At 49.3% G+C, this 18,002-nt stretch overlaps 1 protein-coding gene across 1 annotated transcript in view; it reads left to right on the forward strand.

Annotated features, from left to right (window-relative positions):
* The first annotated feature begins 1,373 nt into the window (after nt 1-1,373).
* Nucleotides 1,374-18,002, forward strand: part of LOC125537071 (calcium-dependent lipid-binding protein-like) — a 37,730-nt gene continuing 21,101 nt past the window's right edge. Inside the window, exons 1-9 of the mRNA XM_048700362.1 lie at nt 1,374-1,747; nt 1,891-1,992; nt 3,582-3,632; nt 4,392-4,512; nt 8,131-8,249; nt 8,337-8,435; nt 9,158-9,238; nt 9,321-9,403; nt 11,410-11,635. Coding sequence (XP_048556319.1) covers nt 1,643-1,747; nt 1,891-1,992; nt 3,582-3,632; nt 4,392-4,512; nt 8,131-8,249; nt 8,337-8,435; nt 9,158-9,238; nt 9,321-9,403; nt 11,410-11,635 — 987 coding nt within the window. The 5' untranslated portion in view covers nt 1,374-1,642. The remainder of the gene's footprint in view (nt 1,748-1,890; nt 1,993-3,581; nt 3,633-4,391; nt 4,513-8,130; nt 8,250-8,336; nt 8,436-9,157; nt 9,239-9,320; nt 9,404-11,409; nt 11,636-18,002) is intronic.

Raw genomic sequence — 18,002 nt, forward strand, 5'->3', positions numbered from 1 at the left:
AGTCATGAGGAAAGCAATAGCAACAAACTAAACGATTAATTGCTATGCTAACGAAATGGGTCAAGTCAATCACATCATTCTCCCAATGATGTGATCCCGTTAATCAAATGACAACTCATGTCTATGGTTAGGAAACTTAACCATCTTTGATTAATGAGCTAGTCAAGTAGAGGCATACTAGTGACATTCTGTTTGTCTATGTATTCACACATGTATTATGTTTTTGGTTAATACAATTCTAGCATGAATAATAAATATTTATCATGATATAAGGAAATAAATAATAACTTTATTATTGTCTCTAGGGCATATTTCCTTCATCGCCTCCTCCTCCGGCGTCGCGGCGAAGTGGACGGGAGGCACGCTCACCCACTCGCGGTACTGACCCGTCCACGAATAGGCCTTCTCTGGCCAAGTGAGTGGAGGCGGGGAGCGCTTACGCGTCGCCCAAGTGGGTGGAGGCGGGGAGCGACAGCGTGACATCGGGGTACAACAATGGCTGCCTGTACTCCCAGTGCCACCGCGCTTGGTGCACCGGGATGTGCAGGCACTGGCGACCAGAGCGGAAACGCGTCGCCGCTGGAGGAGGAGGGGGAAGGGGAGCACGGGAGGACGAGGCGCTGGGGGTGCCCTTGCCCTTGCCATTGTTGCTGCCGAAGAGGCCCATGGCTAGGGTTTGCGGTCGCCGGCGAGGAAGCAAAGGGAGTGGTGGTGGTGGGGGGGGGGTCAGATGTGGACGACAGAAGTGGATGAGGCCGACCCCGCCGCACGCGTGGTTAAAAAAAGACGCTTCCACTGGCTGACGCGTGGACCCGCTGTCGGTGGTCGTCATAAATAAGACGACCGGTGGCGGTTGGGTGACCGCCAAGTGGGGACGCGACGGACGGCGAGGAGACGCGCGGCGTGTCCACTTCGCCTCCGCGCCGACGCATACCAAGCGCAATTTTGGGCCAGAAATGGGTCGACGCGGACGCCAGGCGGACACGATTTGAGTTTGGGTCGACGCGTTGGGCCCACTTTTGTCCGCGTCGACCCAAACGGATGCGGGCAGACGAAATGGGTCGCCCCATTGGAGTTGCTCTTACTCCCACTATGAGTAGTCGTAGGAGACAATTGGCCCTGTTTGGTTCGGCTGTGGATTTCTAAAAGCAAACCAACTGATACAGTTTTTTTCAGATTTTGGCTCGCAGCGAAATCAGATTTTGGAAAACACGTCCTAGGCTGTTTCCGCTTTTGGTTCAGATTTTGATAATGGATTTTTGAAATCGGATTCTGCTGGATTTGTTTTTTGATTCAGATTCTGCTGTGTGACAGCGGAATCCATTGATAAAAACTGAACCAAACAGGCTAAAGGGGCGAAGGCAGCCTCGGATTCCGCTCCGGCGGACCGGCCCTCGTCACTCCGTGCGATAGTTGCCGTTTGTCCTAATCAAACCGATCCATTTCCTCTCCAACAAGTTGACTTATTTCACCGCTGCTCCGAGCGTATAATCCTTAATTAGCAACCACCGACGGCCGCAATTACCTCCCACCCCCGCCCCACCCCTCGTAAACCCCGATTCCTCGATCGAATCTAGAGCACAGGTGAAGAGGAGGTAGCCGGCGGCGGGCGAGCGGCCAAGTCTCTCAGGTGTCTTCGACGATGGGGTTCATCTCGGGGGTGGTGATGGGGTTGGTGGTCGGCGTCGTGATCATGGCCGGGTGGAGCCGCGTGATGCAGCGGCGCAGCAGGAAGCGCGTCGCCAAGGTTCGGCCGGTCTCACGCGCGCCAGCGCCATCTTCAATCCTCTTGCCACTCCAGTTGGATTGCTCGCGGTTACTGCTAGGCGTACTGCGAAGCTCGTTTTGCGGTTGCGACTTTTCATTTATTTGTGAAGCGAACATTTACAGGCTGCGGATATCAAGGTCCTTGGGTCTCTTGGCAGGGAGGACCTCAAGAAGCTCTGCGGCGACAATTTCCCCGAGTGGATATCCTTCCCACAGTATGAGCAGGTTAGCACTAGTTCAACTGATTTGTCTTTAGTGCGATTTTAGTCGTGTGTTTGTTAACTACTCCCTCCGTAAAGAAATATAAGAGCATTTAGATCACTATTTTGGTGATCTAAACACTCTTATATTTCTTTACAGAGGGACTACATACAAGAGAAACTAGAATTCACGGACTTGACCACTGGATTCACGAGTGGTAGACTGTAGTACTTGGAATGTCTGTCTTGGAAAGGTTTTTTCTTCACTTAAGTTATATGTACATGTAGGCATCTCGAGATGCAAGTGTAGGTGGACCTAGGCAGGTCTGGTACGATTTTCTTGTTTGATGACCTCGATGAATTACTATTGAAGCCTGTTAGATATTATGTACTCCCTCCATTCCATAACGTGCGCATACAGATGTTTTGAAAGTCAAACCTCACAAATATGGAATGCCAAACATATATCATTAGATTCATCATAACATGTAGTTCCATATTTTATGTATTTTGTACTGTAGATACAAATAGTTTTCTCTATAAACTTGGTCAAAGTTTGACTTTTCAAATCAGAGGGAGTATCACATTGATGCAGAGGCCGGAGTTTCAATCTCCTTTTCGAAAAAGGTGTCAGATGTCTGAATCACTGAAGGTTTGGGCGCCCTGTCAAATTCAACTTCTTCCGCATCTTTGGATCTCCTTCTCTTCCGAGTCCTCTTCAATCCCTTGCCCATCTTCTCCCCCCGAGGCATCATCCTCCTACCACCTCACCACTCCCCCTTTCTCTTCTATGCATTTGCATAGAACTCTCCCACCACCTGGGACTGAGTGCACACCCAAGCTTTTTTACTCGCCCACTAGATGCCGACTAATCGCCGAGCCGGTGCAGCAAAAGGTTGTGACCAGGCGATTAATGGTGACTAATCACTGACAAGATCAGGCTAATCACTGAGCTGGAGGCATCGTGACTCGACGTGACTCCGCGGCACAAAAACCTTGACCGCACCGCACCACCTCCTTGCACTACCATACCACGTCTCGTACAATGCCTACACATGCCGGTGCTGCCCTGCCCACTCTAATATCCACTCCTTTCTTAGGCCATCATCACTTGCCGCCCATGGCTGATGGTGCGCTGTGCCTCCATGCCTACAACCGACCTTGCTACTGCCTGCATGCCTACAACCGACCTTGCTACTGCCTCCATGAGGGCACTAATAAATCCGTCTAGTGAACATGATCAAATCTCTTGATGGAGCTCAAGAAGAGGAGAAAAAGAAGGAACGTAAGGATCTTACATCAAACGTATCTGGATCGACAGCTAGATCGTCTCACTGACTCACTCAATGATGCCCAAATAGAAAGACTTTTAATAAAGTAATATACCATGATAGGCTAACATGCAGTAATTACATGAAGGGGTAATATTTTAAAGCTCAAGAATTGTTGGTTTGTATTTGCCTAAAGACGAGGACATTTCTGTGAGGTGGAGCTTCTATCATCTTCTGCTTAGTAAATTTTGTACGCGCAGCTAGTTTATGAGAAACTGTTCATGCTTACTTCATTTCTCAACATGATCAATGGATATTCTGCCTACATTTTTTGTCCCCACAGGTGAAATGGCTGAACAAGCATCTCAGCAAACTTTGGCCTTTTGTTTCACAAGTAAGATTTTCTTTTGGCTCTTAAGAAAATTTAGAGTAACGTAAATGATAAAATACTTTGCCAATTGGAAAATCCTGCTTGCTAGTAACGGACATGTGGTGTCCCTTTATAGCAATTTCGGTCCCTTAGTGTATGTTGTTTCAGCAAGCTGTTGAACTACAGACTGGTTGTTCTTTAATTTTCTGTGCATTCCAGTCCTGGCATTTCATGGGGTATGTTTGATATTCTTTTTGGTTATGTTGATTATGTTGTTAACTTCCTATTACTAGCACAAAACAGCTTGAAATTTTCTCTCACTTTTGTTGCTGCACCGCGAAGATTTACTGAGTGTAACAAAATGATTTTGGCATTTGGAGTATCCCTTCTTTATTCAATCTTTGCATCCTAGACTTGATGATCACGGTCATGAACATAGCACCTTCTATGCTATTAAGAGCCTATTAAATGTTGTTTGGAGATTCAACTTTGGTGCTGGTCACACCAATTATCATATTTGTATGTATGGATACTATGTCAAAATAATATACTTCAAATATTTATAGTTTCCACAAAGTGAAATGGTGTCCTAAGCCGTTTCCTTCTGGCCACTGGTAAATAGCATGAATGTGTTGATCAAGACGAATGGTTGTATTCTTTGTTTTAATACAACCCCGTATTCCTGTGCACCTAAGGTTTTTTTTTCTGTTTTTTATTCTACAGTAATGTCTATATGCCATGTGTGTACTACTAAGTACTAACTATATTTCTCTTTTGGTTTAGGCTGCAACTGCAGTTGTTAAGGAATCTGTTGAACCCCTGCTAGATGATTATCGACCTCCAGGAATAAAATCTCTGAAGTTCAACAAATTCTCTCTTGGAAATGTCTCGCCAAAGATCGAAGGTCTCATTTTTTGTTTTTCGGATTCTCTAGTATCTAGAATGCACTGATACAGATATGTGTATCAATATCGGGCTGATACGGATACGTAAATTCACCATTTTGGAAAAGCACCAATACGGGGATATGTTTTACTATTTTCTTAATTCTCCAAAAAAGTGTATAGAAGCTAGGAACAACAACTGATTTCTCTATAACTGTAACATGGCTCCACAATTGTGCCCTTAGGTTGGTAGGTTGAGTAGAAGGATCCATCTGGAGGGGAGGATTAGAGGAGATGAGATCATGAGGGGAGAAAGGAGAAAAGGAAGTGAGCTTATCTACGACTGTCAGCTGAACGGCTCAGTGTACATACCTTGGGAGGTTGTGCTGACCTCAATCGTTGAGCTAGGGGCTAACGCCCACCGGGGAGATGCGCGAGTCGGTGTTGCATCGGCTGCTGCTGCTGGGGTGCGGTCACCACCGTTGCCACATAAGTTGTCGTTGTCAGTCTTTTTCTTAAGGTAGTCTTTTTCTTAAGGTGGTTTCTGTGCTGGAGTTCTGGTCGTTGTTGTAGTCGCTAATGGCGCCATACTCATAGTTGGCGTAGAGAGCTGTTTGTGGTGCCGACTAGCCGGTGTGGAGGAGCTGTGTCTCTCATAGCAGGAGGAGCGACCTGGTTTGCATGAAGGTAGGGAAGGGAACCTAAACGGTGACAAGGGTCGAGACGTCAGCAAAGCGTGAGTTGAGGCCACATAGGTAGTCCTGCATGAGCGTCTGGTCGGTCATGGGTTGCCTGACGTCTAGAAGTGTTTCATAGAACGACTTAAGGAGATGACACTAGGCGGTGATGGTGAGATTGCCTTGGGTGAGAACACACAACTCCGCCCCGACTTAGAAGGCGTGGGTGAGCGTCTATGCCTCATGGGCGGTTGGTTCTCCACCATGATGATGTCGAAGACATCCTTGATGATGGGGCCATACAACCTTGGAGAAGTTCGGCAGCCAGGGTGTCATCATAGACATGACTGGTGAGCTCGTACTTGCCGAAAAGGACGTTGATGAGCATGCTCCACTTCGAGAAGTGGAGGCCTCGAGGTAGAGGATGTCGGGGACATTGACGGCGAGTGAGGCCGACGATGTAGCCGGGACCATGGCGGAGGAGAGTGCCGCGGTCGTTGCGTAGAGCCGGGCGGGCGAGGACAGCACACCCATGGTAAATGAGGTGTTCATGGTTTTTGTTTTTGAAAAGGAGGATAACCCCCAGCCTCTGCATCGAGCAACGCACACATCCATCTTTATTGTATTATTCAACATAGTTTGACAAAATAAATACATGGATCAACCCAAAACCACCTTCCTGGGGATCAAAGTCGCTACACCTACTAGTTTGATGATGTGCCCTTACCACACACCATCTAATCCGGTGGCCCCACCAAGCCGCCCCACGGCGAGCAGAGATCACCAACCGTTCTAGCAGAGTCGCTACACCTACTAGTTTGATGATGTGCCCTTACCATGCACCATCTAATCCGGTGGCCCCACCAAGCCGCCCCACGGCGAGCAGAGATCACCAACCGTTCTAGCAGACCCTCAGCGTGCACCGTATGCGCACGCTCCATCTTCTGCCATCCCAATTTCTAGAGAGATCAATGCATTAACCTTGCCAGGCCCAACCGCCGTCGACGCCACCACGACACCAAACAATGCCACGACCCTGCGCGCGTCCATCAACACACGCCCATCATCGAGACCCCGCTGCGCCAGGCCGCCGAGACCGCGTCACTGACGCGGTAGATGCCACACCGCACCACCTCCTGATCCAGATCGCCACCAATGCCAACCCAATGGTGTCCACGAGCAACCTATCTCCCAAGGCGGCGCCTTCAAGAAGGGAACGACTCCGAAGGCGCCGTCCTTGCCCGCCGCAGTTAGGGCTTTCATCTGAGAGACAAATGATGGGATGGAGGTAGTAGCAGAACTGACGAACGTCTCCATGGAGGAAAAACAGCGCCCTTGGGTGTGGCTGCCGTCGCGGCTGACCAGTGCTGGTGAGGGATTTCTCATCCCCACATCCAGCAACATTCGCATCGAGGACCGGCAAGTGTTGCGACCCAGATCCATACGAATCACACCGGAGAGCAGGGGAAGGAATGGAGGTGTCCTGATCTAGATCAGACACCACCCGCCGAGCCAAGCAGTGCCCCAATTGATCCAGGAGCCTACCCCCGAGCGCACAACATGCTCCCCATCGCCACCTTCCTTGGCTGCACCCCGGGCTTGCCTCTGGCACCAGTCTCTGGCGGCAGCGAGGAACCAAAGGGAATGGGGGAGGCTAGGCTGCGGTGGCGTGAGATCCACTAGCGAGTCGGGGTGCTGCGGCGGCATGAAATCCACCCAAACGAAACGGTTTCTACATGCATACTGAGTCGTCTGAGGTGTTTATGGTGGTCATGGGAGATTGGATCGGGAGAGGCATAGCTGGAGGTAGGATCAGTCTGTGGCCGATACCATGCAAAGGAGAAGGGATTTGGGGCGTCCAGTTCTCGTATGTTTGTATAGCTTGTACAAGGTGCCTTGCAAGGCAAGAATAGTCAATCAGAACAACCGAATATTAACAGAATGGGCTAGAGAGGTAAGGTGAGAGATTGCCTAACATCTATGCATGGTATATAACTTAACAGTCGTCGTAATAAGGTTTGCACCTCAAGAAGGCAGCCTGCAATTCAGGCAATTCTGCGCAACTTGTACTCTTGTAGGCTTCCTCTTTGCCTCAAATGATTGAACTCATAAAATATACCAACCGCATTTCTTACCTCAAACCTCTCTACAATCTCTTGAGTTCACTCTTGGCAAGATAGATGCTTGTCCCCTATTCAGTAACAAACATCCCCCCCCCCCCCCCCCCCCCCCTTCATACTTGCTGCGCTAGGCCCTGAATCAAGAATGCTGTTCCACCCGTTTTAACTTATGGTCAGCAAAGAAAAATGTTACCTCGGTAAAAGCAATTTTAACATGGTCCCTCTTACCTCCTCTTTTCACATGGGAGGTAAGAAGGTAAGAGTTACTCAGACCCACTACTTAATGGAAGCAACGGCTCAGATCTATTATATACTCTTGCCTCTCATGTGAAATGAGGATGTAAGAGGGACCATGTTAAGAAACCTTGGTATGAGATACTGGTGCATTTGGGATGCAATTTTTAGTTGTTCTTCAGTTGAGATTATTACTCTGATTCCGGCCAGTTGTGATGTTAATGACCTTATTTTTCTTTCATGTTTATATTTATATGAGTTCACGTTCCACGTTTACTCATACCACACTAAGCTAAATTTTAATCTCGTTGCTTCTGTACTAAATAAGTACTCCCTCCATTCCAAAATATAGTGCGCCCGCGCTTCCCGAGGTTCAACTTTGACCATAAATTTAACCAACGAGACCAACTGCGGCAGGAGAAAAAATTATATAATTGAAAACTTCTTTCGAATACGAATTCACTGATATAATTTTTGCTCCCGCCGCAATCGGTCTTGGTAGTTAAATTTACGGTCAAAGTTGAAACACGTGGATAGAGGAAGCACTACATTGTGGAATGGAGGGAGTATGACTGAAAGATATCATGCGTTGTTATTTTTTGTGAAGGCATCCGTATCCAAAATCTTCAGCCAGGCCAAATCATAATGGATATAGATTTCCGTTGGGGTGGTGATCCAAGCATAATCCTTGCTGTTGATGCTCGAGTTGCATCACTGCCTATTCAGGTTTTGACTGTTTCTCTGTCTTTACTGTGGTTAACCTTGTAGGAGTGAGTTCTTATTAATTATACTTTTTTGTGAACCATCTCTCAGCTCAAGGATCTCCAGGTCTTTACCGTTGTTCGTGTCGTATTTCAACTATCAGAAGAGATTCCCTGCATCTCTGCTGTTGTCGTTGCTCTCCTCGCAGAGGCATGTATCTACTACTAAGCAGTTTTTGTATGAGAAAAATATACAAAAACTGGCAATTTCTTCAGTATATTTTTATTCGTAGCTTCACACAAGAGAACATCTGATTTTGAATTGAAGATAGGAAGAAAAAGAGTATAATGTTAACTGAGATGAGTTTTCAACTTACACACTGGACAACAAAAGCAGAGTGTCTACTCTTTTATTAACTGTGGACTGCTTCGTAATTAAGATGACATAAAATTGGAATTTCTTGGAGAAGATTTATTTGCTTCATTTCCTTGCACTTATTGGTAGTAGTTTGTTTCCCCTGCAGCAATAGTACCAGTGCTTACCTCAGAATGGATCCAAAACATAGTTTAACCTGGGAAGGCTTTAACATTTGACCCACCCTGGTAAAAAAAAACATTTAACCCACAAAGAGAACCTATTTCTTGCAGTATATCATGGTAGCAGTTTAGACACTGCCAGTTTTTTTATATGGCAACTTTGGTACCACCAGTCTGATGTGTTGATCCTGGTGGCATTTCCATGAGACAATTTGGTAACGAAGATTCATGCTATGAAGCTCCTGCTATAGTTGAAAGGTTTTTAGATGTAATATTTGTGTCGACAACATTTCACAAGAAAAGTTATAAATGGCATTCCTGATGCATGGAACCTTTTGCATTATCAAAGATGCGCATTTCCTGTATAATCGTTTATTGGGTTTCTTTGTGCTTCAGCCAGAGCCTAAAATACAGTACACATTGAAGGCTGTTGGGGGTAGTCTGACTGCTATTCCAGGACTTTCTGATATGATTGATGTAAGATGATTTGAATTTTTTTTTGAACATCGAGATTCTACTAACAGATTATGTTAGAGCTGATTCTTCTTCGTTCAATTAGGATACTGTCAATTCAATTGTCAATGACATGCTCCAGTGGCCACACAGGCTTGTTGTTCCACTTGGCGTCAATGTTGACACAAGGTGAGTTTTCTTCATTTCACTGCTGCGAAGGTCAATGGATCCCTGCTCCCCAGCTACACTGTGTGTGTGCCACTGGAAAATCATGTGGATGAAATTGCGACTGCAAGGTTGTGTAAAACTAACTGCTTTGCAGTGGGAGGTGACATATTTATAGGCAGGTAGTTTTGCAGTGGTATGTCTCGTATGAACCTTAGTTCTGTTATGAACCATGGTTGGAGAAAGATAAGACAGAGGTGAGCCAGACAGAGACCCCTGTACCTCTGAATGAGGGAGGGATCTTAGGACAAAGATGAGACAATAGCCTGGGATGTGGAACTGTAGAAATATTTGATATATTAGCTTCCAGCTATTAGCCCCCCTCCCCCCCCCCCCCCTCCCCTCCAGGTGACCTGGGGCTGGGGGGCAAACCCTAGATGGCAGCCGCCGCCCCCTCCTCATCTCCTCTCCTTGCCGCCTCCAGAGGCAGCTTCCGGGTTAAGCCTCACAGTTGAAGGGGGGCGGAGGGTGTCAGGCTGCAAGACATTCAGTTCTGGGTGTTCTAATCTTCAGCAAGTGGACGGCTAGGATTGAAGAACGCGATAAGATCCGATGGCTCGCCCTGCTCGCATCTACCGAATCGTTATTTACCTTTACTGTATCGTTTCACCTTGTCGTCACTATTTACTTTCCTCCCTTGCCAGCTGAGCTTCTTAAGCCAGCCCTCTCCTTTGTAACCGTATGCCATTTCTGAGAATTCTTTCTACCAAACACTTTACAGCTAATATAGCATATAACATTTGATGCTTATACTCTCGTGCTCAAGTTACGAACCCTAGCTTTCCCCCAAGTCGACCTCGATCTAGTTATGGCGCGTGACAATTGGTATCATGAGCCTGGTGGCTCCTCGGTGGCGTAGTGTTCTGCGTGAGGCAAGTAATTTCCCACCTTCCACACCCTCTCTTGCGGTGGTGTTGGCGGCGCTGGCGGCGGTAGACCCATTCAGCAACAGCTCGTGGTGCAGGACTGGTTGCCGGAACACATCATTTCGGTGCTAAAATCCCTGGTCCTACAGCGGGTGGTGTTGCACAGTGACGGCGAGATTCATCGGTGCCCGAAGGGTCCAGAGCTTCAGATCGGGTTTCTGCAACCGGTTGTAAAATTCCTCTGACACTCCGGGATCAGGATGGGGCGCGCGAAGATGTGCGTGGATGAAGGTGACATACCTAATTTTCTTGCCATGAACGGCGATGTGTTGCAAAATCGAGAAGACACGACAGAACTTAAAGGTGACATGGAGGATCTGCGCAAGGATGTCCATGCTATCCATCTCAAGCAGGACGCCATTGCCAAAGTGGTGACAGGCGTGCAAGCCGCCATCTCTGTCCCGATTCAACAGTTGGCAACTATGGCCGATGTGCTCAAGAGTTTTGTTATCCAGTCGATCCAGTGTGTGTGGCCATATATTAGCATGCTACCATCCAGTAAGTTTGATTGGGCAACAGCCATGAAGTTCTTAAAATTTTATTTCGGAGCATCATTTCATCTAGCGTTCTCATTCAAATGCACCCCCTGTAATAGACACTAAGTACTGTTCTTCAACGGCGTAGCCAGGAATTGTGGACACCCCGGACTGACTGCTGAAGGCCCAGCCAGAAGGCAAGGTAATGGGCTGCGCCCAGGGCCAAACGTGGTATCATCTAAAATATAGGCAAGGAATTGTTTCTACGTCCCGAGCCATGACCTGGGCTGCCTGGTGCCCAGAAATGCCTTTGCTGTTCTTCATCTCTAGATATTCTTTGCACAATCCAACATGTATTTCATACGGCAAAACATTTTATGCACACACATTGCGACACAAGTACATAATTTCTTGGTTTGATTTCTTTGACTAGCTTATAAGGATTTCTGATTGTTCTCCTTTGCGCATATTTCTTTTGAAGCTTTCCTTGTATACGTCTAAGATCCTGTTGGCATTTACTGAGTTTTAACTCTTTGATTTTCCACTGTTGTACTTACTTTCTCTGCAGTGAGCTGGAGCTTAAACCTGAGGGAAAACTTTCTGTTACTGTAGTAAAAGCAACATCTCTGAAGAACAAGGAGTTGATTGGTAAATCTGATCCCTACGTGACCCTGTATGTGCGTCCCATGTTCAAGGTCAAAACAAAAGTCATAGATGACAACCTAAATCCTGAATGGAATGAAACATTTGAACTGATTGTTGAAGACAAGGAAACCCAATCTGTCATTTTTGAGGTAATTCTACGTTGTCCCTCCCCTCATCCTTTGAAGATGCGACTGCATTGTATTTCCCAGGAAAATAATGGGTCGTTCTCAACCAAATCTGTTTACAATATGTATTTCGCGAATGCAACGCGTGGCTGATGCTATTTGGCACAGGACGGCCCCTCTCAAGTGCAACAGGATTAAGATGTTCACTAGCTAAATGCCTGTGCTTTGCTACGGGCAACAAAATAATATTAATGCAATATTTTTACACCCAAATATTGAGTGTTTTAAAGACTTACATGAAGGGCAACTTGGTCAGTAATAACATTGACAATTATTAGTTTATTTCCTCCCATCACAGCTAACTTAGTTATGCTGCTTCGCCAGATATGGTACAAACTATATTATGATTTTACACACACCTCAACTCTCTTGGTACCAAGTTAATTATTTTACACAGAGAACTGATTGGATTTACACATTATAATGGCAAGTTGAGCGTTGTATAACAGCAATGAGCCTCATGTCTCATATGTCATCATATGCCACACCCGCTTATTCAAGAGTTGTTATTAATCCTCTAGGAGAAATTTATTTGACACGCCTACCTTTTTCATATGCTTTGAATTAGGCTTAGATCAACATTTAATATGATATACAGTTATACACATGCATGGCATCAATGACAAATAGATTTCTGAGTGAACAATATAGATGAGCTCCAGCGAACCTTGGAGGAACACGAGTGAGGACTGAGTAATCTCTCCGCTTCTGCCATTCTCATTGAGCACCACAAGCTTGTTGAACGAGTAGCAGCCTGTCCGGCGAGCTCAGGCTGTTGGTTGCGTGCGCTGCCTTACCATTTGACCTCCACGCGTGCCCCCCGTAGCAACATTAGCTGCCTCGGGTCACAAGCTTTGGGGGTGATGAGGTGGGAGGCGCAGGTGGATGAGCCTGTTGTCCATCCAAGACGAAAGGATTGAACCCTCACCGTCGCGGTGCATGCCACCGGGGAGCGTCCTGCTACGTCTGCAGTTCAGGTCTCTAAAACTGAACCTACATTGGACTCATTGGCTAGTGCAGCGCACGAGTTGGGCCATGGGCCATGTAATCCTGCGAGGGCCCAAGGGCATGTAGCTACTTAAGCGTGCGTGAAACCACAGTTAGGGTTTTATCAGTAAGAAAGTTGCGGCTACTCGCTCTTACCCTCTCGTGCTTCCTCACTTGGTCCCTCTCTCTTCTCACCTAGTCCCCTCCTCTCGATCCCCAATCCATCAGGCATTACATAGCCTTCCAATTCTTTTTCTTCTACCTCCTCTGATCGCCGCCGCCGCTGTCAAATTGTCTTGACCAGTCGGTAACATCCACCGTGTTAAGTGTGGTTCATCTCGGTGAATCGCTTGAAATCCTGCATGGGGTTCGATCTGGTTCGGAGCGAGACGACAACACCCCCATCCAAACCGTTCGCTCAGACCCACCACGTCCTCTCGACCATGGCGGAAACCACTGACCAGTTGAAGAAGCTGCTCGAAACCGTCATCCATCCCTCCACGCGAATCAAACCACCGCTGACCAACGCGTTGAGGCTCAGCTCGCTTACAACAAGTAGGATTCTCACGAGCTCAAAAATCTCGCCAAACAGATCAACCTCACCCAAGTGGATGTCACGAGCTCGATTCTGCAGCAGCAGCAACTGCGGGTGCCATGTCGCCCACCCGGCGCCACAACCATCACTGATCTGACGGTTACACCGCCAGCCACGGCTCACGTGCCGCCGCTCTATACCACCAATCAACACTGGACCCTACCGATACTTGCCTCCTCAAAAGGAAGAGATCGCGAAGCAAGTTCAAGACTTGCTCCAGTTTGGCGTGATCGTGCACAGTATGAGCCCGTACGCCGCTCTTGTTCTGCTGGTCAAGAAGAAAGACGGTAGTTGGAGGTTCTGCATCGACTTTCGCCGCCTCAACAAGATCACTGTCAAGAACAAATTTCCTCTTCTGGTCATCGAAGAACTCCACGACGAGCCCGCGGGTGCATCTTATGTTTCCTAGGTAGACCCCTCCGTGCGGGCTACCACCAAATTCGCATGCGTGTCGAGGACAAGGAGAAGACGACTTTCAAAACCCATCATGGCCATTTCCACTTTTGGGTGATGCCCTTCGGCCTCACCAACGCGTCGGCGATGTTCCAATGCTTCATGAACACCATCTTCGCCAAGTTTATCTGTAAGCTTGTCATCATATTTCTCGACAACATCCTCGTCTTCAGCACTGGCCTTTGCCAAGTTTATTTGTAAGTTTGTCATCATATTTGTCGACGACATTCTCGTCTTCAACACTGACCTGCAGGAGCATGAGCAATACTTGAGCATGGTGCTCTCCATTCTTTGTCAGCACGAACTGTACGTCAAGGCCTCAAGTGCTCTTTTGTGCAGCGGAGTATCGACTACTTGTGCATGTGATCTCCAAGGATGGAGTCACCACCGACGCCAGCAAGACCAATGCAATGCATGCCTGGCCCGTACCAACTGTTAAGCTTAATGCACTAGTCAACGCAACCAACAACCCAAACTGATGGAAAGGGCTAGGCAATCCACATATACACTTCAACACCCCCTCTCACGTGTGACGCGGAAAGTCAACACGTGGATAGACATAGAGGTATGGCTCGGGAGGCCTATATGTGGACACAAAGGGGGAAACCGCAAATTTTGGATAAATTGCGGAAGCCATGATTTGAACTCAAGACCTTAGGCTCTGATACCATGTTAAGCTTCATACACTAGCCAACACAACCAAAAGCCTGAACTGATGGAAAGGGCTAGGCAATCCACATATACACTTCAACACCCCCTCTCAACGTGTGACGTGGAAAGTCAACACGTGGATAGACACAGAGGTATGGCTCAGGAGGCCTATATGTGGACACAAAGGGGGAACCACAAATTTTGGATAAATTGCGGAAGCCATGATTTGAACTCAAGACCTTAGGCTCTGATACCATGTTAAGCTTCATACACTAGCCAACACAACCAAAAGCCCAAACTGATGGAAAGGGCTAGGCAATCCACACATACACTTCAACACCAACCACCGCCACGGAGCTTCGGGATTACTCGGGCTCACCGAGTACTATCGGAAATTCGTCCCCAGCTATGGTGTCCTTACTCACCTCCTGACCAAGAAGGGCTTCAATTGGGACGAGCGAACCCAGGAGACGTTCGATCTCCTTAAGCAAGCCACGGCTCGGACGCCCATGCTCCCTCTGTCGGACTTCTCCCGGCCGTTTGCCATCTAGACGGACGCCTGTGACACGGGCATGGGCGTGGTGCTCGTGCAGGACGGTCACCCTGTGGCTTACATGAGCAAGGCATTGGGCATCAGAACCGGAAGCTATTGACCTACGTAAACGAATTTCTTGCCGTGAAAAAATGGCGAGCCTATCTCTAGCACAGGCCATTTGAAATCGCCACCAACACAAGAGCACGTGTGCCCTAGGCGACCAACAGTTGGACACAGAGCTCCGACGCAAGGCAATGTCAAAACCTGTCGGCCTTTAGTTCACATTTCGGTAAAAGAAGGGCACGGACAATGGGGCAGCCAATGCGCTGCGCACATGGGGCACCAGCTCGCGCTCGACGCGGTCTCCATCTGCCAATCACAGTGGCTACAGGAGGTAGACAACTCCTATGAGAAACAGACGCGACACACAAGAGCTCCTCGCCCAGCTGGCGATCCAAAGCCCTGACGACCAAGGCCGCATGTTCCTTCGCCAAGGTGACCGGCTCTGGATCGGCGCCAACACAGCTCTCCAACCAAGCTCATTTCGGCGCTCTATGAAAGTGTCGTGGGAGGCCAGTCCGGCATCGCGACGACCTACCAGCAGGTGCGCAAACTCTTCACCTGGCCTGGCCTCAAGCGCGTGGTCGAGGACTTTGATCGTCGGTGCCTCATCTGCTAGAAGGCCAAGCATGACCATCATCACCCAGCGGGCAAGCTTCAGTCGTTGCCAATTCTTATCGAGCCATGGCACGATCTGACCAAGGACTTCATCGATGGTCCGCCCAAGTCAGGGGGCTACGGCGCAATCATGGTCATCGTCGACCGGCTCACCAAGTTCGCCCACTTTGTGCCATTGCGCCACCCCTTCAACGCGGCGCAAGTGGCTCGGGCCTTCCGGGATTCGATCATCAAGCTCCATGGAGTACCACACTCCATCGTCTCTGATCGTGACAAGGTGTTCATGAGTGCCATGTGGCGCGAGCACCTCATCGCCGCCATCACAAAGCTCCTGTACTCAACGACATACAATCCTCAAATCGATGGCCAGAGCGAGCGCATTAACCAATGCCTTGAAATGTACCTACGATGCACCATCCAAGATTGACCTAAGCACTGGCGCAAATGGCTCTCCGCAACGGAGTCTTGCTACAAGTTGATTCACTACTATTCGCTCAAATGCTCACCGTTCAAAGTTCTCTATGGCAAGGAGCCGAATTTGCGCGGCCTACTCTCCTTCAGCGACCAGCTGCCCACCGGCACGGCGAGCGGTGACCTGGACTGGGCCACACACACTGAGATGCTGCGCACCTAGCTTGAGCGTGCCCAGGACCGTTTCAAGAAGCAGGCTGATCGACATCCCACTGAGCGCATTTTTGACGTTGGCGAGCAAGTCCTCCTCAAGCTCTAGTTGTAGTTCCAAGTCTCTGTCGCTAGCAAGCCCTGCTGCAAGCTCGCGTACAAGTACTTTGGCCCCTTCACTGCCATCGAGTGCGTCGGCGCCCTTGCCTACAAGCTGGAGCTCCTGCAAGACAACAGGATCCACCCCGTCTTCCATGGCTCGCAGCTCAAGCCGTTCACCCCCAACTACTCATTGGTCTTCTTTGTTCTGCCCAAGATTTGAAACCTGACAACCACACCGCTAGCTCTGATCGCCATCATCCTGGAACGTCGCATGGTGAATGTTGGATTGCGGGTTCCGGCTAACCCTTGAGGTTCGAACTCTGGGGTGCGCACGAAGAACACACTCTCTCTAGTTCGCTCGCTCAACGATCTCACGGCCTAGCTCGATGAACCCAAGGAACAAGAGACACAAGGGTTTATACTGGTTCGGGCCACCTTGCGGTGTAATACCCTACTCTAGTGTGGTGTTGGTGGATTGCCTCACGGGCTATGGATGAACTAGTACAATGGACGAACAGCCTCAGGAGGAGAGGTGTTCTTGAGCTTGGCGAGCCGATAGATGTGAGGATGGAATGGATCTGATCCAAGATGAGTCCCCCCTCCCTATGGTGGTGGCTAGTCCTATTTATAGAGGCCCTGGTCCTCTTCCCAAATGTTTTAGGCGGGAAGGGATCCCACATCGGTCAAGTTTGAAGGGGGACAACTAGTACAAGCTATCCTGACAAAAGGTGGTTTTCGCCTGCCAAAGGCTCTGGTGGTGACGCTGCAGTGGGCTCCGTGGTGACCTTCGTCCCACCGTCCTGCTGGTCTTGGTCTTGTTGCACCGATATTAAAACATTTGCCTGATGCCTGGGACTCCTCGCCTGTGCCTGCCTCTTTAGCACGAAAGAGGAAACTGATACACTGCGCCCGCTGGCGCCTGCCTGGCCTTGGTCGTCATGGCTCACGTCACGTGAACCTCGCGAGGTGCCCCTTGCATAGAGATTTCCGCTCCTCGGGAGCCAGCCTAGTGAGGCTGCCCAGGAAGGTCTTGGCGTCGTCCGCCTCGCGAGGCTTGGCCCCTCGCAAGGGTCTTGAGCTGCTGCTGCTGAAGATGGGCCGTATCAGGCCATCGGTGGAGCCACGCTCAAGCCCGCAGGCAGGCAAGTCTGGGCACCCTTGGTCCTAGAATGCCGACAGTAGCCCCCGGGCCCAAGGCACGCTCGAGCTTGGTTTCGAGGCAAGGCCAAAGGGCAAGTGCGGAGCACCGCGGGCCCCAACCGCCTGCGGTCCTGATTGACGTGTGACGATTGACGGGACGTGGGCGCCTCCGCTTCCCCACGCTGCCTCGGCAACCGTTCGACTTGACGAGACCCTGCTGCACGCAGAAGAAAGATCATCATTACCTGTGATCGTGGAGGCCGGCAGTTGGCCTCCCTGAGGCTATAAATGAGAGGGGCGGAGCCCCCGTTGCTCATCTTCTTCCCTACTCCGCTTGCTTCTTCTTTGCTTCGCCTTCTCGCTGTGACGCCCATGGCGCCGACGAAGAGGTTCTCGGCTGCGAAGAAAAGGAAGGCACGCCGGGAGGGGCCTGGCTCACCACCGCCCAAGACGGGGCGTGGCCGCCCCCGCAAGCACGTTGTGAACCCTGCTGTGGCCCCTCGGTGGCTGCAGCGGTGCCCCCTCCCGCGGCGGAGGCCGCTCTAGGCGGAGCAGCCCTTGCGCCGAGG

The sequence above is a fragment of the Triticum urartu genome, chromosome 2 (genome assembly GCF_003073215.2).
Source record: "Triticum urartu cultivar G1812 chromosome 2, Tu2.1, whole genome shotgun sequence".
NCBI classification, from domain to species: domain Eukaryota; kingdom Viridiplantae; phylum Streptophyta; class Magnoliopsida; order Poales; family Poaceae; genus Triticum; species Triticum urartu.